Genomic DNA, 22,747 nt, shown 5'->3' on the forward strand with positions numbered 1-22,747 from the left:
ATAGTGAGATATCCACTTCGAGATCTGTGCAGGCGGTAGAAGAAGAGTTCGAAGTGCTTTAAGAACTGTGGGGAGAGAGATCCAACGGTTGGTGTTCCGAAATAAGACCGATCGTTCTTTCGCGTGAGATACAACCCGAACCCCGCGTTATCATAGCTTCTCTTAGAAGTACCCACGTTTCCCACCTAGAAATGCGACTTCCTATTAATACCCACGAGCTGGAGCTGGCGGCTCAGCCCTTCAAAACGCGTGAGAGACGCGGTCCCGAACCGAAGGGAACCTCTATATGAATGCCGTTTTCAACCAAAAAAAAAAAAAAAAAAACCGAAGGGAACCGAGATATCCGCCACGTATTGCGTAACCCTGAGTGTAGCTGGTGGAGGACAAGCGGAAGCAGGATTCCCCATGGAGTTGCCGCGTGCGCAATTAATAATGGGCCCCGCGGACCATCCGCTTGGATTTTGAAATCGAAGGGCACGCGGACGTAAAATAAGGCATGCGGACCGTTCTTTGGATGCACTCCAGGCCAAAATAGAAGATAATAATGCAAAAATTATATAGAGAAGTTGGCTGGACGCTTACTTTGCCAATTTTTTTTTTTTTAGCACCTATCTTAAAACAAGAAATTAAAAGTCAAAAAAAAATGAGACCTGTGCTACTAAAAACAGAGTTGGTCAACTTTGTAACTTTAAAAAAAATAAATACAAAAAATTAATTACTTAGTATGTATAATCTTACCATGCAGTATATATTGATAAAAAAATGTTTTAAAAATTGTATATCGATTTATTTGATAGTATGTATTGGATCATTGCTAAGTGTATATCAGATAAGCTTTCAGTATGTATTAAAAAGTCAACGAATATGTATCATCAGCTATATAGTATGTATTGGTAAATATGATATTCTAAAACTATATATTATTTACTTTGAAGTGTGTATTGGGGTGCTAGATAACTAATTTGCTAGGTATGTATCATCTGACCGTGTATTATATACTAGTGAACATCATGTTCTAAAAATTGTATATCAATATACTTTGATGTGTCTGTTAACTTGTTAAATAACTAATTTGCTTGGTATGTATTACTTGATTATTAGTATGTACTATAATTTTTTTTTTAAATCATGGGAACTAACGAACCCGTTAGTAGAAACGATTTATGACTTTTGGATTTCTTCTTTAAGATGTATACTAAAAGAAACATAGCAAAATGGAAAACCTGGCCCACATTTTTTTTCTGGGATGCCCTGACCCATATGATTTTTGTTCGAATATAATAACCACGATTCAAATGAGGAGTGAGATTCCCATAACTGCCGCATCCATTAACGTTTGCATGACATTTATAGTACATAAATGAAAAATGTTGGATGCAAATAATTTGTGCCATCTTGATATTCCCATGACCTCTATTAAAGGGAATCAAACTTTTTCTTTTTCATCCTAGATAATGATTCCTAATGCAGATCTTATAAACTTTAAACATCCATCAAATGTATAATATGTTTATATTAACACAGGCTTGTCATTAGCCCAGCGAATCAATTCTACCAAAGGAAAAAAGAAGGCATATCATAAATTTTTTCTCTTAAAAATTCAGAAGATTTTATTGGAGGGAATCAATATCCTTTATATCTTTTCATTGTGCTTCATAGCCCACTTGCTAAAAGGGAGCTGCGGTCCCTTGTTCCTTTCCTCCTTCTTGTGGGCAATATGTGGAGATAGCAACTCGGATTGAATCGAGGTCAATTCTATTACAGGAGCAACAAAAAATAGTTTTGAGCTAAAATTTGGACTCATACCAAATCCATTTACTTCATATTTTGCATCCTTTTACTTGGCCTTGCTTTACTTAGCTCGGCATGAGATTAACTCTGCAATTAACTAAGTTCAGTCAAGTTTGGGGTTCGAAACTTGTTGTATTATGCTCATTGTCAGTTAGTATGAACAATGGATGTAAATCAAAAACATCCCAAAATCATTTTAATTTTAAGAAAGCGTACGATAATTCATGGTCTTTTTACATGCTGGTGGATCTAATGTGTAGTGTCCTGAAGGTTAATCTTCTTTTCATCACCACTACATATTAGAATCTACTGAGTTTTATCTGCTTAATCTTAATGCACGCATCTGAAAGATAGCTAGGTCAACTGTATGTACTAGGTTCACCATCACAAATTGCACGACCAACTTGCCTTCACTTAATAAGCTGGGTCTTGAGTTATACCTAATAAAATTAGGACAGAAAGTTTTGAGGTAGGATTGCATCTAGTATTTTATTAGGGCAACTGTGATATAAAGAAGTTTTTTTGAAGAAAATTTCCTGCATCCAGTTGCCATTCACAGGCTCGGTTAACATATATTCATGCCACAAAAGGCTTCTTTGGTGGCATTTAATTTTTTCTTCTCACATTTTGCCCTTGCTTTTTTTTTTTTAAAGAAATTAATTTAGCTTTGTAAAGTGTTTTCGTCCAAAATCATAAATATACTTTCATTACCTTACAGCCAATAATAAGGAGTATTTATTCCACATCTTCTTGGGACCAGTATCAGAATTTTGATCATCTTACTGATGATTGATTAAGCATTTGCCTAATAATTCAAAAGAATATATAAGCAACCTAATGAAGATAAATATAAACAGAGAAATAAATGCCAAACTACATTTTCATATCACAAAAATATACAAGCTTCAAACCAAGAAAGCAAATGAGCTCGCAGTTTAAAATACACCAAGTTTGGTAAGTTAATGGAGGGCAAAATGTGAACCTCACACACCTTCCAGTTTCCTCTAAGGAGCCAAGGCCCACCCATGAAACCAGATGCAAGCCTTGTACTAGAATAACAGCTGATAATAGAGAATGTCAGTGATAGGATCAGATACAGTGGCAACATGCCGAGCACTTCATGAACTCAAAGCCCACTACCAACAGATGGCAGGATGAAGCTACCACCTCCCCACTTAAGAAGAAATCTGTTCAAAGTAAGTCTTATAAATTATCTCATAATACACAGAAGAACAAAAACTTCTTTGAAGTCATGAAACTATCAGGGAAAGAAGGAACAACCTCTGTTCGGTCTACCTAGGAAAGCCAGGTCTAAGATCACTGTACTGTTTATGAAATCCTGGATTCATGCATGAAAATATTGATGTCCTTTTAGGTTTGGTACCAAAAAGAAAGGACCTCAATGGTATTCTAGTCCTAGTTGAAAGATTCCGGAAGTGGGGATGTTGGCTACTTTTAGATCTGGAGAGATCAAAATCCTCATGTAGCTTCGACAAAGCCTTCTCTATTTTGGCTTGAAGCCCCCTGACATGATCAAGTCCCGCCTGCAGTTCATTTGCTACCTTGCTATTCTCATGTCGCATGTTCAGCACCTCCCCTTGAAACTTTGCCGCCTGATAAGGAGTAAACTGGGCTCCTTCACATTCTGAACTTTCCTTCAGAACTTCTGTTATCTCCTCTTGTATGTCACAAAGAGACGCGAGCCTACACTGAAGCTCCCCCCTAAGCAGTGCATTCCGTTCCAACCATACTTGAAGTTCAGTCTTCAATGCTCTCAGCTTCCTGTCAATTGGCGCAGACTCAGCTCTCACAACCTGGTCAGTCACAGTACTGTTAATTCCCTCTTGCAACTTACTGTCTTTCAGCTTCTCCATTTCAGATTGTACGTCCTTCAGTGTGGTTTGGAATTCTTGTATGCGATGGAATGAGGTGCTAAACTTCAACCAGAAATCTAAGTTCTCCTCTAACAGTGTGTCAATGTCCCTTCTGAATTTTTCTTCAATGGATGAAGTTCTTTGCAGTTCATCAGTGTGCTGTAGCTTGATGTCTTCTACATGAGGATTTCCTCTGTCCGCAGATTCGGTTGATGTATCTACTTTAGCAATGGATTGCACATTTACTATTGGATTTTCAGAATTTGGCAGGTTTGAATTCCCTATCGTTAATATTGGGAGGTGTAATAAGCTTTTGAGCCTGCGGTGACCATGACATGAGTCTTCAGCTTCAGCGGAATTAGCATCAGCGGGCCCATTAGAACTCCTTTTTGAAGAGCCCAGGTGCTGTCGAAGTGATTGAATCTCCTCCTCCTTCATGGCATTGGCATTTGTCAATTCCCTTATGATTGCCATTGTCTCACAAACATATTCTTGGTTCTTTTTCTCTACTTCTGAGAGCCTCTTTTTTGCTTCTTTGTAGTTTCGGAGGATTGAAGTGTACTCGGCTAATAAAATTTTTTCTCTATCTTCGAGTCTGTTTAAAAGTAATTGTTGCAAGTCTAGAGTATCTTCCTGCTCTCCGGGTAGCGTTTGTACTTCTACTTGAATGCAAGCATCCACTTGTGATGACTCTTTCTTATCTTCCTGTTTTGAGTCATGGATCCTTTTTGAATTGTTTTCAAGCTCAGAGCCTGCCATTGATTGGTCAAGATCTTTTATGTTGTGACCAAGTTCCTGAATCCCATGAGTCTCCTCTTTAACCGAATTTTCTTTTGTGTCTTGACTTTGTGCAACTTCTTGTTCTTTGCACTCTCTCTGTGGTTCAATATTATAAAGGGGAATCTGTTCCTCTCTGAATGGATTTGTAACACTGACCTGCTCCTGGTGTTTAGGAGACAACAATTTCTCTGAGATAACATTAAGGCTATGACAGGCATCAGAAAAATTCGCAAAAAGAGTAGTTTCTTCATCTTGGACAGTTTTCTCCAGGATCTGAACTTTAAGCAACTCCTCTTCTGCTTGCTTTAATCTATCACTCAATTCATTTGAGTCATTAATTAAAACAATCTTCTCTTCTTCCAAGCTCTGCAGGTTTTTCTCAAGCTCGTTGTTTTCTGAACTTAATCTATTTATTTGTGCCGTCTGTGATGAAACTTGAAGTTCCAAGCTTACGATCTCATTTACGATCTCGTCTATTTTCTCCACAATTTCCTCCACAGATGTATCAGAATTCACTTCAAAATGTTCCTGGACTTTCTCACATATCTTCTGTAACTCAAGTCTCTCCTGTTTCAGAGAATAAACTTCATCCTCCATGTTCTCAATGCTGAAATTAATCTCTTTATTTCCGTCAGCAGTTGCTCTGGTCTCCAAATTACATCGACCATCCTCTCCCTTCTGGACCTTCAGCTTCTCTTCAGCAATCCTAATTCTTCCTGACTCTATTCTTGCCTGCTCCACAGATTTCTTTCGCTGTTCATGCAAGTTAACTATGGCATCCTCACATGATTTAAGAGCTGTTGCTGTCATCAAGGCCCGAGCCTCATTATCTTCGATGACAGCACTGGTATCAAACTCATCTTGCAAGCAACAAACTTCCTCATGCATCACTGTGATCTGCTTCTCAATTTCCCAATACTTGGCAATTCCACTCTCGTAGGAGCTTTTGATAAATTCTCTCTCAGTCTGCAGAACCAGAATTGCCTTCTGAAGCCTATTTATCTCTTCTTGTGCCTTATGTTTGTCAATCTGAGAGGTAATACTCCTACGCTGTGTTTTCTTTATGGCCGATCGGTCCTCTTTTCTTGTGGTCATCAAGCTCTCCACCGTCGGCTTGTGAATTTTACGGGCATCAATAGGGGTAATTGCTTTTGGAAAATTATCATCCTCCTCCTCTAGCATTGCATACTGGACTTGGTCAGGAAAAGCATTTGCTATGGTGTGGTTGGCCTTGTGCAGTTCTCCTGAAATGTGATCATATCTTTCGGCCAATGCTCTATATGCCCTGTAGGCCTCTTCCACAAAGCTTATAAGTTCTGGTCTACTTTTGAAGTACAACTCTGCCCTCTTACCAAAGGAATCAGCATCCCCTTCAATGAGTTTGAGCATGGATTTCACTTTATCCTCCATCTCTGTTATGAAGTCCATCGAGTTAAAATATTAGCAATGAGAGTTCACACATATGCAAAAGTCCACAAGAATCCACTTAAAGAATATGAATTGAGGAAAAAGGACAATCTTTGGAATCATACACTCTGGAAAATACAATCGTATAGAGCTCTGATCTATGATAGAACTATGTTCAGGTGCTCGCAAAAGAAAATAATTTTATAAAAAAGCTGTTAAATTAGAACAACGCATATAATCTATCAAATAAGAATAAATGTTATAATTTTGTACGCAGCCAAGCCTGGACATGTATGATTCAGAGCTAGATAAGACCAGAGGTTAAATTTGCCTCAAAATCTTTAAGGACATCATTTGACCTGTCCATGTTCTCAATACCCCTGCAGGCGTCTCATAACTCATGCTTTGCCAGAAGATCACATAGATTGCAAGCTCTTAAGTCTATTATTGCATCAATGTCTCCTGACCCCATGGCTGCAACACCAACTTGACTCATCAAGTCACAAGCAGATAAGAATGGGGTCTTTGCATTCATTACAGCTCCTTTTATTTTGCCTCTATCACTTTTTTTTTATTTGCTACTTTGTTTTTCAAACAAAATACCTTGTCATTAAAGTTACCAACTTATTGTTAAGACCAGAAGATATAGATCAATATATAGATCCTCATTTTTGTTGGGGAAAGAAAAACATTATGGGCAATGCAATTGCAGAACAATAGATTGTCGCCAATCTGCCCACAATTTGTATGTCAAACCACATACAGAAAACCAGACAGATTCAATTTCTTTGCATCCAAAATAAACAATCGAGCAATCACAATTAAAGAAAAAAATAAAAAGAGAAGAGGAATGAATAGGAGACTGGCCTTGGAGGTCGCTGTGGAGCCATTTGGACTGCTTCGTCCGGATGTGGCTCGCCCACCACCATGAATACGCGTTGCTCGCTGCTCTCTGCAACATCTCTCCTGATCTCTCTCTCTCTCCCTCTTTCTCTCTTCCCTCCCCTCTGAACTACTATCATAACATATAATAAGAGAACATCATCTCAAGAATAAATAAGAAAACAGGGAAGGAGAAGAAGAAAGAGGGAGAAAAGAGGAGGCGCAGGTTGGCCACCATAATGGAATTTAATGGCTTTATGGCTGAAAAGGAAGGGTTGCTGGTGTGATCCGAAACAAAAGGTTGGTGCGGGAATGGCTGGGGAACAAAAAAGGCTAATATCTATTCGCAGCCTCGCTGGCGCGCAGATGGAAAAGGAGAACAAAAGAGGGTGGAATCCATGGGTGCACTGCACGTCACCAAGTGTCTCCTGATATCGAGCTTTGATTCTTCTCTGGAAAAAGAGCGAGAGCTTTGAGATGCGCGTTGAGAAAAGGTTAAAACGCACGCATGCATGCACGTTCGGCCTTTGCACGTACACGCTGGACGTGGGTTCTTGAGGGCTCCGCGCACCTTTGAGTCATCAATTTTCAGAGGCAAAGCTTAGGATCATTTGGGAGGAAGTCTTTCATGCAAGACGAATTTTGGAGGCCCGAAGCATCATTTTAAAGAGAAACTCTATGAAAGTGATTAGTAGATTCTACAGATGGAGCCGAAGATGCTCGACCACCCATTTTTAGAGGGCATTCGGGGGCTACTGAAGAAATGTGATGTATTACAAGTTATGTACATGTTCCGAAAGATGAATAGAACTGCTGATTAGATCATCTCCTTTACTACTCATCATTCTGAAGATATTCTATAGACCCGTTCTATGCTTATTTCTCTACGTTTGTATAGTATTTTGTCATTTGATTCAGATGACAGGGCTTATGCGAGACTAGTGTGAGCTGCCGATGTAGCCTAAAAGAAAAAAAAGGAACTTAGGTTCTTGAGGGGCCATCTTGGACTTATGATTTGGGAGCCAGTTATAATTGAGCCAAATGGATTTGTATGGTTCCATGCTAAGGGTTTGGCTGAAAACGAGTTAGGTGCGGATCAAAATATATCCATATACTATCCACATAATAGTTCTATGTAATTTTAAATAAAAAAATAAAGGAAAAGTAACATGTTAAATAATTTGTGCAAGCAAGATAATTTGAATTACGTCAAAGCATGCAATTGTCTAGCTTCATGGCAGAACATTTTTTTTCACAATATGATCTCAAATAGCACATATATGCAAGTAGAACAAGGGGAAACGTTTTCTATGATCAAATAGGCAAAATATTTTTTTCTGCTTTTGATATCTAAGAGACAAGGAATCTAATTTTTGGGAAGTCATTATCTAGTTTTCACTTTAACAAACCAAAAAAATGCCATACGTTAGGTAATTCGTGCAATCAAGACAATTTGAAATATCTTCACTTTTATGTTCAAAGCATGCAATTATTTAGTTACACGGCAAAGCATATATATTTTTTCACAATATTAGTGTGTGTATATATATATACAAGCACACAAGTAACAACAAAAGAATCATATATACTATGATACCAATGACCTTATATAATATAACAAAAGGGAATCGTATTTAGAAATATATTCAAGATTATACCACTTTATTAAACAACCATACATAAAGTAAAAGTGATATACCTCAGAAATTTCTGCAAATAAAATCTATCAGATCAAGCATACGAAAATAAAGATAAAAATATGAGAAATTTGTGCAGTTCATTGTATATACAAAATAATATTCACAGAAATGTTGAAATAACTATGTATACAAAATAATAAGATTTTAAGTATGTATAATTTGGTTTTCAGGGTCAGGCGGTCAGACCCGATCGACATTTCCCAGAACCGTAGCCTGCCGCTCAGCCGAACTTTTTGTACGGCGCCCAGTACACGTGCCACATCATCGATCCGCACCGACCAGTCCCCGCTCACTTCATCCGTCCATCCGCCTGTAATCAACGGCAAATATCATCCCTGGATCCCCGTCACGGATCCCACCTCACCATAAATACGCCCAAACCCTCGGTTTCGCAGATCCAATCCATTTCGTCTCCGGCGCTCCAGAACTCCCAATCTTCTCGAGAGCTCAGGTGAGATCCTCAAATCCATCCATTTTCCCTTAATTAGGGTTTAGTTCTGCGAAGGCTGTCGATTTTTCTTCTTATGTTTCGCTTACGTTTGCTTGAATTCCCACAGGAAAGCTTCGCGCTATTGGATGTCGGGCCGCGGGAAGGGAGGCAAGGGATTGGGAAAGGGCGGTGCGAAGCGGCACCGTAAGGTCCTCCGGGATAACATCCAGGGGATCACGAAGCCGGCGATCCGGCGTTTGGCGAGGAGGGGAGGGGTGAAGCGGATCAGTGGCTTGATCTACGAGGAGACCAGGGGAGTTCTCAAGGTATTCTTGGAGAATGTGATCCGGGACGCCGTCACCTACACCGAGCACGCCCGTCGGAAGACCGTCACCGCCATGGACGTTGTCTATGCCCTAAAGAGGCAGGGCAGGACACTTTACGGGTTCGGTGGTTAGGGCTTCTTCTCTATGAAAAGTCTTGCTGTCAAGAAAATGGTCAAAAGTAGAGAACTTTGGTAGGTTTTTCCATCGTAGGTTTCCTCTGTTGATGGTGTCCTCTTCTGGATCCATGCGGTATATCCGCCTGTTCATTTTTGCTGGAACGAACTCCTTTTGTAAATTTTGATGTACTTTTCATCCATGATTGCAACGACCCATCATTGCCTCAATTATCTCAATTCTTACTGTTTGGATGATCATTTTAATGCGATATTTCTAATTGGATTGGATGATGGTAAGGAAGGAGAGTTAAAGCTGCTATTTTTTGAAGCAACGCTATGATATTTTACAGTGTTTGTGAGATAACAAAGGGAATTTAGTGTATAAAAGCCGGTGATGCTGCGTTTTCTGTGTTTTCTTTTCTTCTTGTTTGTAGAGTTTTACTGCGTTTTGCCCTGAATTTTTTTGTATCTTAATTCGTCTATCTATGGTAATGGTGATATTTCTCCTCTTTTTTTTATCCTTCTCTATGTATATTTCTCTTAAAACTGTTGACTTTATATCATCCCCGACATCTTTCATGAAGCGAAATATAGGATGCAGATTGATTCGTACCGCTAAATTTCCTTGAAAAGGTAATACTAATGTTTGTATCTGTCATCTGAAGTAATCTTGGGAACTTCATCTGTTTAGGAGTTGGAATAATCTCTGTTTTGCGAAGTCTGAATTAGATTCTCATTTCCTGTTTTTGAGTCTTGTTCGAGGTCTTATTGACGTCCTCCAATCCAAGAGAACCATTTGCAGGATCTATGGTAACAATTCGATTTGTAAGTGCTTGAAAATTTATGGTATTTGGCACTTGCATCACATCTTCTGCATTCTGGCCTTGTAGGGATTTTATTATTTTCAGAGCATGATGGTCGCTGCCTGGTTCTCTGAACATCTGTGGTGTTGTATTACGGTCACTGAACATGTTTTCTGTTTAGAATGGTGCACATCTTTGTGTTTTCTGGAAGTAGAGATTTTAAGTGTAGGAAGGATTGAGCAGGGATAGATTTGAGATGGTTTATGGTGATTGTATCGTCTGACATGCTATCTACGATGATGGATTAGGGAAGGACGCCGGCCATCCTCTCCAATTTTCTTTTCTACGTTTTCATTGTGTTTGTTGATTTAATTTTTTTTGCTGGTTATTATTTAAACAAGGTGTTGCCACTAAGATCTGGCCTGACCCTGTAGAACTACAGTGATTGTTGGAGAGACTGCGGTGCGTCTCCGAGGCAAGGGATGGGGATCCAACTTGAAACACCACAGATAAAGGAAGTTTACTTGTTGGAGAGTATCTGATAGAGAATTCTTCCGTAGCATATACTCAACTCTTAAAGAGCAAGTGGTGCCAGGCGTGATGTACTCACACTTGGGACTCGAGCCAGAGCCCAGAGGGGTAGCTGAGCCGAGCTTATGTGTGGGAAAGGCATGAGTAAAACCGGTCGGGGTGTCCAACATACGGCCATTTCTATCCGCATCGAATATTCTCCTGGCAGGGTGGGGCCCAGTGGGGGAAAACTTATCTAGAGGGTCTCTTGGGCGTGGTGCGCTTGTTGCTGAACAAATCGGACTTGTGCATCAGCTGTTTTTGGTAACATATCCTGCGTCTCGCTCGAAGATCATGTCCACGCATCTCGTCCATGTGGATCGCCCGCTAATCGTATGGTTCTGAAAACAGTTCGTACTCATGGCCGAGGTATCATCAGTTGGGGGGAGAGTTTGCAATTCAAAGATGGGTTCTTGTTGGTCGATCTGCTACATCGGTTATTGCCGGTTTCAAGATGTATGACCAGGAATGTAGCTTTCTTGGATTTGGATAAAAGTATGGGGCATTTTGTGGGAATAAATCTTATTATTATTATAATTATTGTTTTTATTGCAATGAACCAGCAGCTATAAAACGAATCGGGATGTAAATTTATTAAGAAGAGCTGGGGTTAAACCTTGCAAATTATATTTTAGTGGGACGTCCGTGGACCTCTCAGTTCTCTTTTTAGTCAAAAGTCATTTGATGAGGCAATACATCAAATGAGTGTCTGCGATCCAGTGAACACGTATGATGAGAAATTTTAGACTCCAATTTTGGCTGAAATCGGTTAGATGAAGAGGGTATTAATTCAAGCTAATCTTAACTCTTAAGCTCAGTATTTTATCGTTTTTACACAAAACCAACTAGTTGAAAGCGGAGATTTCTGTTTTTCCAAATTCCAATCTCGTATGAGCGATCAGACTACAAGGAGGAGCAGGGTTACATATGATGTTCAGCATGAACACCTTAAGCTGCAACCATCATTCAATTCTCAACTATCATAAATACACAAACATTTGGTTCATGTTGAAGGCGTTGATGGTTTAAGATCTGAATATTTCGCACCCTTAATTTTTTGTTTTATGATCCTGGTGTTGCAATGGGCTGCACTGCTGGGTTGTGTGGGGTGGCTGCTGGGCTCTACTCTAGCACTCCAAGCTTGGCCCAATTCCCTGGAGGCAGTTTGAAAGGCCTAGGATGTGTAAACCTGGCTTTTATTCTTTACAAACTATGAGGTAGAGAGAGTGCATACATCGTATTCACCCAAAAAAGTTGGTAGACTAGCTGGAAGGTACTATTTAGGTTTTTTGGCTTCTGAATCAGGGTAAGAGTTCAAATTCATTCAAATTTAATCACAAGCATCATGATTAACTTGTGGTCAGCTCCATAGTTCATGGACTGGATCTGCTTTGATATTATATGTCACAACTCAAGATTTTATTCAAAAAGACTAACTGGAAGGTAGTATTTGGATTCTTTGATCCTTTATAAATATCCAAGATCTATCCAATGCATAGCGCGATGTGGGATTAAACACACGCCTGCATGGATCCTTAGAAAGAGAGAGAGCGAGAGAGAATTGCTTGCAATAATTCCATTAAAGATTGAACAGCACCAACAATGTCAATTTATGCGAGATCTGTGTTATACCAAAGCACCTATCATGGTTTTGTCTCCGTTAATTCTTGCAAGCTTCTGGATATGTACAAGTCAGAGGGACGAGAAGGCTTACACCTTACAATCTCTTCAGTCCCAGTTGGTGAACGGTTCTTTAAAATTGCACGGAAAACCTCCGGCCAACCATCTTATGGTTTTCTGGAAGTTGATCGCTGAACTACCGCCAACAAATTATACATGTATACAAATTGGAAGTGTAAATCCAATGTAAGATAGACTATTTAATTAAAATATTATCAACTTCTAACATACGACTGCATTACTCAGCGTCACAACATAGCTTTATTAGTGTGCTTGGTTTAATTGAGGTGACTCAGAGAAGCTAGGTCATAACTACTCCAAACCAGCCCGCGGCCTCCCACCATTTATTTATTTAGGTTTGGTGGTTTCTTTTCACAAACCCAATCGGCTAAGTAGCTTGCATGCTTCGAGGAGATTGCCCAAAAAATGGTGAAGAGGCGACCCAATTGAACGCTCTTTCTTGAACGAGACGTAGCATAAAGTCGTCGTAAATGTTTGGTGGAGCTTTGAGATGCATTTGGACCAAAAGCATCCCATCCCATGCCTTTCGTTTCCATTCTGAAGAATAAACTTTTTATCTAGAAGATTTTATCTAGGAGGACCAGGCTCTATTCTGTCTCCATGTAGGTTTTTTGACTTTCTGACTTTTTGGTCAACATTCACACCCATTCTGTATGAGTCGCCGACGTAAAAAATAAATAAATAAATAAATTAAAGAAAGCCTAATCCTAGTTCTCCATCAATTTGATATCAAATTACATGGCACCAATTGATCCACTAATTCCACTATAGTCTCAAGAAGGATGACACACATGCCTAAGCAAGATCCAACCACCACCTTTGACTCCTCTGCTTGCTTCTATTTGTAATCGCCATTTTTTTTTTTTTTTTTTTTTTTAAACGGCAATTCATATAGCTCTAACATGAGTACGTCTTACCAAATTAAGAAAAAATAAAAAGTACAATGTTTGGGGTATGTTTTCTGCCGATGTTCATAGAAAGTTCTCAGAATGCCGGGCAACGAAACAAGCGATCCAGTTTGCTGCATTGTTCACTGCTCTGGTTTGCTACACTTAAATACAAAGATTATTTATGGCTGACTGCATGCATGGTCCAACTATTATTAGTGTAAAGATTGTGACTATATTCAATGTTATAGCTAATAAAAGCTTGATTCATGTTCCACTGTTTCTAAATATCACATTACATGGATACATTATTAAATTATATTCATATGTGTAAAGTACTAAACAAAAGGAGAGAAAAATGCGGCCTTAGATCCCATGTTGGAATTTACTTCATCATATATATTAAAAAAAAAATACAGGAAAAGAAAAAATAATGTTTGATCACTCTAAATAACTACTGTTATTCCTTCCTTTATTGTTTCTGCTTTCAATGTGTATCTACCTCCTCTTGTTTTTGCTCCCCACAAGCAGTGTGAAGTAGAAGAGCACTCTAAAGAAGAACCCCCAGGCCACGGTTACCCACAAACAGTTCCACTTGCTGATATCAGTAACCCCCTGCTGCTTCAATATATCGGGGCCCGTCGTGATGCATGTATTGCTGGTCAAGTTCGTTCCCAGGGCGCTGCTCATAGCCTTCAGCACGTTCAGTTTCGTGGCCGTCGGCAAGCTCGCCGCCGGCGTGTTGTCGAAGATCTGAACTCCTCTAACGAAGCACTTCGTCGGATCATCAAACTCATTCTGTAGCACTGCTTCATAGGGATACATCACTAAGGATAGATAGTGGAACCAAATCCAGTAGTCCGGAATCCGGTCCCGGTTTATAAAGAAGCCACTGAAGAGAAGGAAGTAGGCCAGTATGGCCACCACCACAGTGTATCCGACCATTACGTGCGATATGACGCCGGAGAGGAACGTCACGAAGCCACTCCCGGCCCAGAAGGAAGCTAAAATTATTAAGAAGAAGAAGAAGAACCCTGTTGCACCGCCTGAAAGCCCGACTGCGAAGAATGTGGTGAGTGCGAAGGCGATGGAGAGGACGACCAGTGGCGGGAAGCTGACGATGGCGTTGGAGAGGACGTAGGACGAGCGGCGATAAGCGTTATACGCCGTCTCTCGCATGAAGATGTAGCGTTCTTGGAGGAAGACGGGAAGCGCGTCGGCGCAGGTGTAGAACATGGTCGACATGGCGATGGCGAAGAAGCCGAGACGTTCTTGCACTCCCTTCGGGGAATTGTCGAGCCGCCAGAAGATGGTGGCCAAAATGAATCCGGTCATCATCACAGCGCCGAGCCTGATGCCGAATAATTCCGGCATGCGACGGGTGTTGGTGGCCGACCGCTTGGTCAGCACCGCTATCTCGATCCAGAACGGGTTGGCGAACGTCGGCACGGACGAGGCCGGGCCGGTGCCGTCGGTGGCGCCGGAGACGAGCTTGCCACGTGAGATGCTGGCGCTGATGGCATCTTTCAGGGAGAGCGACGGCTTCTCGGTGGCGGCGGCGGTCATGGAAGGCTTCGCAGCTTGCCGGGATTTATTGAACTCGACGAGGGACCTGGCGCCGGTGGGGGTGCTTTCAAGCTCGCGGATGAGGTCGAGGGCGAACTCGGTCGCGTTCCCGTTCTCCGGTATCGGGTGGCCGAAGTCGGAGAAGAAGGAGGGGAGCCCGTCGGGGGCCCCACTGTAGACGGTCTGGCCCCGGGAGAGAAAGAGCAGACGGTCGAGAAGGCCAAGGATGCGGTAGCTGGGCTGGTGGATGGACATGATGACGATGCTGCCGCCGTGGGCGATGCGTTGGAGGACCTTGACGACCATGAACGCGCTGGTGGAGTCGAGGCCCGAGGTGGGTTCGTCGAGGAAGAGGACGATAGGGTCGTGGACGATGTCTATGCCGATGGATACACGTCGGCGCTCCCCGCCGGAGACGCCGCGGTGGCCCTCGTCGCCGATGATGGTGTTGGCCGCCTGCCGGAGGCCTAGCTGGTCGATGAGCGCCTGCACCCGCGCCCGCTTCTGGGCAGAGGAGAGCGTGCGTGGCAGCCGGAACTCCGCCGAGAACATCAACGTCTCCTCCACCGTCAGCATCGGGAACAGGAGGTCGTCTTGCATCACGTAGGCCGAAATCACCTTCAAAAGCCGGCCGTCGAGGTTTTCTCCGTTGAGAGTGATAGAGCCTTTCAAGCTCTCCCTGGCGATCCTGTCTGCCAGAGCGTCGATGAGGGTAGACTTGCCGGACCCGCTCGCCCCCAGGACGGCCAAGATCTCCCCCTCTCTGGCCTCGCCGGAGATCGAGTCTAGGAGAGTCTTGGTCCGGGCGAAGGCCTCGGGTCCCTCGCCGGCAGTGACCAGGTCCGTGGCGAGGCGGTTCCCGCGGAGGAACGTCGGGAAGAAGGAGAGCTTCCTGGGGTTCTTGACGCTGTAAGTGAGGTCGGTGAAGGAGAGGATGAAGGGGAGCGGACAGGGGCTGAGGTCACCGCCGCTGGGAGGGCTTCCCCTGTCGCCAAGCTCGAGCACGCGGTGGGGAGGGGAGCGGTCGGTGCTCTCGCCGACGGGCTCGAGGAGCTCGCACAGGGGGGAGGAGGGGCGGGAGTGGCGGACGAGGAGCCCGCTGCGGGTGATGTCCTCGGCTTCTTCCATCAGTGGTGACCGCCGGTCGAAGTAGGGAAGCTTGTCTACGAACCGGGACATATATAGGGTGTTGATCGGTCCCTTTATAGTAAATGACTCGGCGTCACGGAAGGATCCGGCGGTAGAATCCAACACGAAAGCCGTGAGGAAGGATGGAAGAGTGAGAGGTCGGAAGAGGTTTCGTTTCTTTCTTCTCCTGGGAGGACAACCGTTGGCTTGGCTTCTGAGCTCTCTGGGAACGCTTTATCGGGACAAGTGTTTGATGACCGCCTCCGCGTGACAGTAGACCTGGTCCAACTAATAAATTTTTTTAATAAAATAAATGTGACGTGGCAGGAAAATACGTTATGTAGGGATAGTGTAATTAGGTGGGGATGTTTAGCTACATTAATTCTACTGTTTTTGATGTCTTTATGTATATTGGAATAGATTAAGATTATAATGGAATTAGGGAGGTTGGTTTTCTTAGGCGGTTCCAAGCTTACGGTTTTCCGTAAGAAAGGTGGTGGAGGGAGAATCTAGTGGGTGGAAATTTGGACGTGGGAAGAGCGCTGTTAGTTATGCGTAGATGAGCCAGAACTACCAAATAGCTTACAAGAGAGGGAGGATATATAGGGGAGGGTGGGGGTGTTGGTCAAACTTAATCCCCTCCCGTGTTAAGTGTTCTTTAATTAATTTAAGCTTCTCCTTCTTCTCCATGCTAATTTATAGTTTACTAGTTTACATTTGATCCTTGTGTCAAGTTGCTATCCACAAATCTTGTGTTGCCTTTCAACTTTGTATATCTTGGCAGCTTCAATTTGATTGGTAGTTATATACTCCTTAAGTACGAACCTGAAACTAATTTGATGTAAAGTTAGTCGCTTCCCTGATAGATACAACCATTGATACATATTGATGGTTGTGGTCCATGTAAATGAAGCACCTGATCCTATGTACGTCAATAAAACATTGAATGTACTTTTTTAACATTACATTGGATATAGTGAACATAAATCATATATATCACTGGTAATAAGCACATTAAGTCCATCAAGTTTTACTTCTCTTGTATTTTGAGGGACCACTTTATTTGTAATTGTGATGTGCACGTTCTGATAAGTTCTTCGAGTTCATATATACTTGGTGGAATAATAAACTGCACCTTAAAAACTTTCTTGCGACGTGCATATGTTGAAACCCATTAAATGAAGTTCCTGTAGGCCAACAAGCTAGAGTTGGTTGGTCTGGTCCACTTGGATATACAGTAACACCATCCCTCAACTCAACAATCTACAGTTAGTATGATAAATATCTTCATTTCATGCAATGAGGATCGGTGCATGGCATGGAAATGTTGAAACGGCATGGATTTCTGTAATTCTACCTTGCTAGAAGCTTCAGCGTTGTCCTGAACAAATAAGCTGAAGGAAGACTTGATTGTGCCATGAAGAATGCCAATATCGGCCTCCCTTTGCCTCCCTTCTCTCAAAGCTTTCGAATTCGCGATCTCCATCCATCCTCACCTTAATGTCTCTCTTTCCACTATAAAACCCCTAGAGCCCGTCTTCTCCTCTCCCTCGCTCCCGAGAACAATGGTACGGCTTCTTCTCGAGAGGCTTCAACTCCACATTGACCCCCTCCCCGACGAGCGGCGCCGCGCTCGAGCCCTGGCCTCCGCTAGAGCTCTGATCGCCAACCCCAACTCCTCCGACTCCACCCGTCGCGGGGAGGTTTATATGAAAAGCTGCATCTTGCTAACTGTTCTTTTTTACTCTAGCTACAGACAATTGCCTGCAAACCATTGAAGATGCTTGCAACTTTTTCTATCCAGTTGGCTGACATTAATGCTTTAAACTTATTAATGGACATGTTGAATGATGATGCAGAGGCTGTGCTGTTGCAGACTTTGCAAGCACTAGTTCATCTGGCAACATACGATCGTCTGATGGTGCAGGAAAAACACATACACATGGTATGCACTTGGCAATAAATCATCTGCGAGTTTTAGAGCCAATATTATTATATGCCAACCTTAAGCAGTCAGGGTCTCGGCATTAAGCTGCTCTTTCTTTCTTGTTAAGTCATTTTATTGTTAATTTTTGTTACTATTATTGTTATTTTTTTTTTAAATTTTGTTACTATCATAAAAAAACTGAAAAGCAGTAAGCTTTTCAGTTTTTTATAATACAGCAATTTTTGAACAACTAAAACTGCCCCAAATCTTTCTTTCTGTGTGCTTATAAATATTCCTTCACCTCTATTTCAGGAAGAAGATGCTTTCTTTGTCTTGTTTTTTATTGGTAAGAACCATGGAAATTTCTTCGCGCAAGAGGTACACCTTTATCTCTTTTATGACATAATCCGAAGCAATATGTATAATTTAAGAATAGATAAGTATTGTATATAATTTTCTTTTTGTAGCTAATGATAAAACCTTCCCATTGAGTCCTTGGACTGAGTAGACTGAGTATAGATGTTTTGTTTTGGTTGTAAATGTAGAATGGGAAAGTTGCAAGAAAGTTCCATTTGTGATGGAAAGAAGGAAGGATAACTAATGGTGGAAAACATCCTACAAAAATTTTAACTCCTCTCGACCTTGTACTTAGAAAGTTTCGCTACTTTGTTAGTAATAAACTTGAAACATGATTAAATGGTATTTTCTTTAATTAGAGGAAAGATCATCGGTTTTGCCAAGTTTGTCCATAATTGTCCAAGATATAGTTTGGAACTATCTTCTAGTATGAGATCATGGCTTAGGCAGTTAAGCTATAAACAAAGTCCATATTTAGTGCATATCGAGATTTGAAAACTTGGTCTTTTTGATTTTGGTTCGAGAGTAAAATGAAAGGTTGAAGTAGCTGTGACAGTGTGGCAGGATGCCCCCACTTTCTTTTACAGCTCGTGGCTTACTCAATAACTTAAAATTATTATTTGTGTAAGGGCAAAATATTATGTTTTAACAAAAGATCAGTCACTATTTTATAGTGCAATATGTTATTTGATGATGCTCTAACTTACGTGATGTATGAGGAATCTCTAGTCACGAACTAGTATCTTCCTATCATGCATCAAGTGACAGTGACTATAGACTTCTGAACCACTAGACAACAAATGTCAGTTACTGAGCTCATAAAGTCACACTTAATAAGTCAGAGGATCCAAAAAAACCATATCCTGTATGGTGGGTCACTATGGTATTGGTCATAGTTCTTATTGCCATTTGGTGTGGACTAAAGTCATATTTTTTATTTTTTGTTATTATGGTTGCAACTTGTCATGTCATCTTTGGGTGAATGTCTCTCTGCTCGTGCTTGTTGATTATTGATCATACAAAATGGAACTCTTCGAAGCTTTTGCAGGATCTTTGTGTAAGGCCTTGTAATTACAATTCTTACATGTGCTTTCTTGGAATATTGTTATCCAATGATCTTCCCTATATTTATTTGGCAAGGCATTTGTCAAATTTGCTAATGGTTCCCTATTTGCTTTTTGCCTTCTGCAGATATTACCATCCTGCGGAGAACTGAGGTTGATTCATCATCTATCTCACACGAGGTCACGAGCAGCTTATTTGTAGTATACCAGTGGTAATATTTTCTTATGCAATTTCATTAGTTGAAAGGATCAGTTGCTCTTTGGGAAATGCTATAAACAGAGATTCACTCTAGGCCTATTTGTGCCATCACAGTGAGATACCTTTTTCAGATACAGCACTTAAGTCTGAAGATGCTGACTGAATACGCGATTTTTGGCCATTTCACAATGCAATATTGGAAGTAAAAGTTAAGGGAAATAAGGAAAATTATGTTGAACCTGAATGAGATATCAACACTCCTTGAATGATCTCAGAAAGGCCTGTAACAGACAGATGAAGAGTTAATGCAATCCATAAAGCCTATTTTGAAAAATGGTTGCAAAAACCTGGTCTCTGATAAAGTCACATAGTGCACATGAAATGCAAAGGACATTAAGGTCTCAAACTATCTATTTTACTGCACATCTAAAAAATTAGTCTTTTTTATTAAAATAATATTTTTGAACAATATTTCTAGGATATTTATGTGTGCTTTAATTTTTGTTGCGTGTGGAAATTGCAAGGAGGAACTGGAAATGATTGCTTGGAATGTTGATGTGTCTTTCAGTGCGTTCTTGGACTTCACATCACTCTCTGTTCAAATAATCCAGCTGGTTGCTGAAACATGGGAGAAACTGCCACCAAAAAAGTCATAAAATGTTGGTAAAAGGGCTCTGGAATTCACTTGAAAATCAGTCATCACTTCAAAGAATGAGATATGGCTTTCCAGGGTCTTGTAGAGAGGTCGAATGCCATAGTATAGAGTTAACCTTGCTTGGTTTTGTATTTAGACTGTGTAAGGTTGGAGCATGCTCCATCTTTATGTTGAAGAAGCTGCATGCTGTAATTTCTCTTGCAGAATTTCTTTGTGAAGAACGATTTCTAAACTCTCCGGGTTTGCCAAAGAACTATTAAGGTTATGTGCTGAGAGGGGAACAAGCGAAACTTCTCAGCCTTTTCCTGTTGATAAGTTACTTGAGTTCTTCAACCTTGAACAGGTGCCATTGACTGGAAGTTAGATGCGTAAAAGCAGAACTGTGCGTTCTTGGTAACGATTCTGAGAATTGTTTGCCCTTTGTTTCTGGATTGCCTGTGGGTTTCACATTCCAGATAACTTTGCACAGCATTTCTAACAGTGACAGGTTGTGGCTCCGAATTGCTGTTGGTGTATCTGTCCAGTATGTCTTTCTGGACTTAATGCCAATTCATCAGCAGTCATGAAGAGAGAAACTTTGCTGCTAATACTCCATTTTATGCTACTACGCCCATTGCTGCTTTTTTTACTGAGGGCTTGCATAGTTATGGAATGACCGTCTGAAAATGTCAATGATCAGAAGAAAGATCAAACAGGGCTGAAGGATAATATATATTTTTCTAGTTTGCGAGGAAAATGGTGTTTATTTGGTTAAAATTGATTACAGATAAATATGAATACAGACGGTTTATACAACTTCTCTGAATTCACATGAGGGAATGAATGAATAACAAATTGCCTTTGGTTTTCCATCGGCTGCAGCAACTTGTCTGTGAATTGGGGCATCTAAATATGAACTTGTACAGGATGAGACCTGATTGAATGTTGAACAATAAATCAACATCTGCATGCATTATGTATTTTTGTCACAATTGTAGCACTGTTGTCACAATTGTAGCTGGCTATTCATGAGGTTTTACTTGGACTGCTGGTGATCAAGAAGAATCTTGTTAACTGAAGTTGTTGATTTTCCTGCCTGTCAAGATTAACATTGTTGGGAGTCAGCGATGAAACTACATAAAAAGAAAGACTATCAGAATGTAAATGTTCTCTGATATTGTGCTAGTTCAAATGTCCAGCTTGGCCCACTATTTTGCAGTTTTGGAGGCCGAAGCAGGTGGTTGATCTTTTTTTTTTTCCCCCTGGGCAATGTCTAAAGTTGTTGCATCTATTTCCCTTACTAAATCATGGCTTTCCTTTTTCTCCAGGCTTTGTCATTTTGGATTCTTTTAAATAGAAGGCAAATTCATCCACAATCAGTATCCATTAGCACAATGCTTTTGTGATTCAAATGTCCATGCAAGCAGCACATTGAATGGGAGTCAAAGAAGCCTTTCTAGAGATAATGAACTGAAAATTGAGTACCTTCTCCAAGGGCATACGGAGCTGTTTTTCTTGAAGCATTTTCTGTTAGCAGATAATGAGCACAAAATAAACCAAGGGAGATGGGCTGATATTTTATGTCTCGTATATGACTGCTCAAACTATTGGAAGCCCATGAATCATCTACCCTTGTCTGATTAAGTTGATTAAAATACTCGGAATCAGTTGGCTCTGGCCACAAGTACTTCAAAGCTCATCTCATTCAATCAGGATTTCACAGCTGAATTCAGTTGGCTTGGGGTGCAAGTACCTCAAAGCTTCATTCAATTTGGATTTCATAGTTGAACTAAAAATGAGCGATTTTCCAATTGGTTTTGGTTTGTCTTGAATTCCATCAAAAAAAAAAAAAAAGTTGGTTGGCCTTGAAATAAATTGACTCCATCTGGACTTTTTGGATCTTCCAACTGCCAATGTGCTCATCTACTTTCCATGTCACCTGTAATCTTCCTTTTCTGTGATAAAACATCCAAATTTTGCAATTCTTAGGTTACACAAGCAAAAAAGTTGTCCTTGCAGTTGCACAGGAGTAAAATTAGGTGGCACAAAAGAAAAGCAGTGATATAATATGATCAGACTTTGTACTTGCATACGTTTGCTATCAGAATTGATATGTAGAATATTCTGAAGCATTGACTTCTGTCAATTGATGCTCAGTGTGCTATCTTCATCATGTTCAGGTGCTTGGTTACCTTTGGTCAGTACTATCTGCTCTGGCTGGCTGGTGATCAGTTGCCAAAATGTTCTGAACCATTCTGACTGATCTTCAAGCGCCATCAGAAATTGTTGGTGAATGGTTGTAAGAATACTACCACCCTGCTTACTACTAGACGGTGGCATACCATAGACCCTTCTGCTATTATGTTTATCATAATCATTCATTGGCCATAAAGGAGTTTGTAATGATAGTGTATGATGAATGTCATGTTACTTTCAGCAAAATATTGCATCCTTTTATAATGTGAAGGTCTTCAGTTTGGATATGGTGATCCATATATAATATCTGTTCTCTAATCTTCTAAACTTGTAGTATGGACTACGGTTGTAATAAGGACCTTCACATGATGCAGTCCCATATTATGATGGCCTGGCCTGGCTGCTTCCT

General features: G+C 41.0%; 3 protein-coding genes across 4 annotated transcripts; 1 reads left to right on the forward strand and 2 right to left on the reverse strand.

The window, feature by feature from the left end:
• Window positions 1-2,639: 2,639 nt before the first annotated feature.
• LOC103721907 (protein NETWORKED 2A) lies at window positions 2,640-7,012 on the reverse strand. 2 transcript variants are annotated; one of them, XM_017846364.3, is made up of 3 exons: window positions 6,720-7,012; window positions 3,073-5,857; window positions 2,640-2,978 (listed from the first exon to the last, which is right to left on the reverse strand). In XM_017846364.3, the coding sequence occupies exons 1-2, from the start codon at window positions 6,811-6,813 to the stop codon at window positions 3,084-3,086; spliced, it is 2,868 nt and encodes a 955-aa protein (XP_017701853.3). In that variant the 5' UTR covers window positions 6,814-7,012; the 3' UTR covers window positions 2,640-2,978; window positions 3,073-3,083. The 2 variants fall into 2 exon arrangements, with proteins under 2 accessions (XP_017701853.3, XP_038988988.1); XM_039133060.1 differs by having other exon boundaries at window positions 2,654-5,857.
• A 1,778-nt stretch (window positions 7,013-8,790) lies between these two features.
• Window positions 8,791-9,543, forward strand: LOC103721906 (histone H4). The gene is made up of 2 exons (XM_008812288.3): window positions 8,791-8,885; window positions 8,992-9,543. The coding sequence occupies exon 2, from the start codon at window positions 9,011-9,013 to the stop codon at window positions 9,320-9,322; it is 312 nt and encodes a 103-aa protein (XP_008810510.1). The 5' UTR covers window positions 8,791-8,885; window positions 8,992-9,010; the 3' UTR covers window positions 9,323-9,543.
• A 4,217-nt stretch (window positions 9,544-13,760) lies between these two features.
• On the reverse strand, window positions 13,761-16,183 carry LOC103721916 (ABC transporter G family member 6-like). The gene has a single exon (XM_008812303.4). It carries the CDS (start codon window positions 16,010-16,012, stop codon window positions 13,766-13,768), a length of 2,247 nt encoding a protein of 748 aa, XP_008810525.2. The 5' UTR covers window positions 16,013-16,183; the 3' UTR covers window positions 13,761-13,765.
• Window positions 16,184-22,747: the final 6,564 nt, after the last annotated feature.

Source organism: Phoenix dactylifera, chromosome 13 (assembly GCF_009389715.1).
Source record: "Phoenix dactylifera cultivar Barhee BC4 chromosome 13, palm_55x_up_171113_PBpolish2nd_filt_p, whole genome shotgun sequence".
Taxonomy (NCBI): domain Eukaryota; kingdom Viridiplantae; phylum Streptophyta; class Magnoliopsida; order Arecales; family Arecaceae; genus Phoenix; species Phoenix dactylifera.

Bases quoted from the DNA above. Each gene is read 5' to 3' on its own strand.
- LOC103721907 (XM_017846364.3), bottom strand. From the start codon at position 6,813: ATGTTGCAGAGAGCAGCGAGCAACGCGTATTCATGGTGGTGGGCGAGC. The intron at 5,858-6,719 runs GCCAGTCTCCTA...ACTTCATAACAG, and splicing joins GCTCCACAGCGACCTCCAAG to AGATGGAGGATAAAGTGAAA.
- LOC103721906 (XM_008812288.3), top strand. From the start codon at position 9,011: ATGTCGGGCCGCGGGAAGGGAGGCAAGGGATTGGGAAAGGGCGGTGCG.
- LOC103721916 (XM_008812303.4), bottom strand. From the start codon at position 16,012: ATGTCCCGGTTCGTAGACAAGCTTCCCTACTTCGACCGGCGGTCACCA.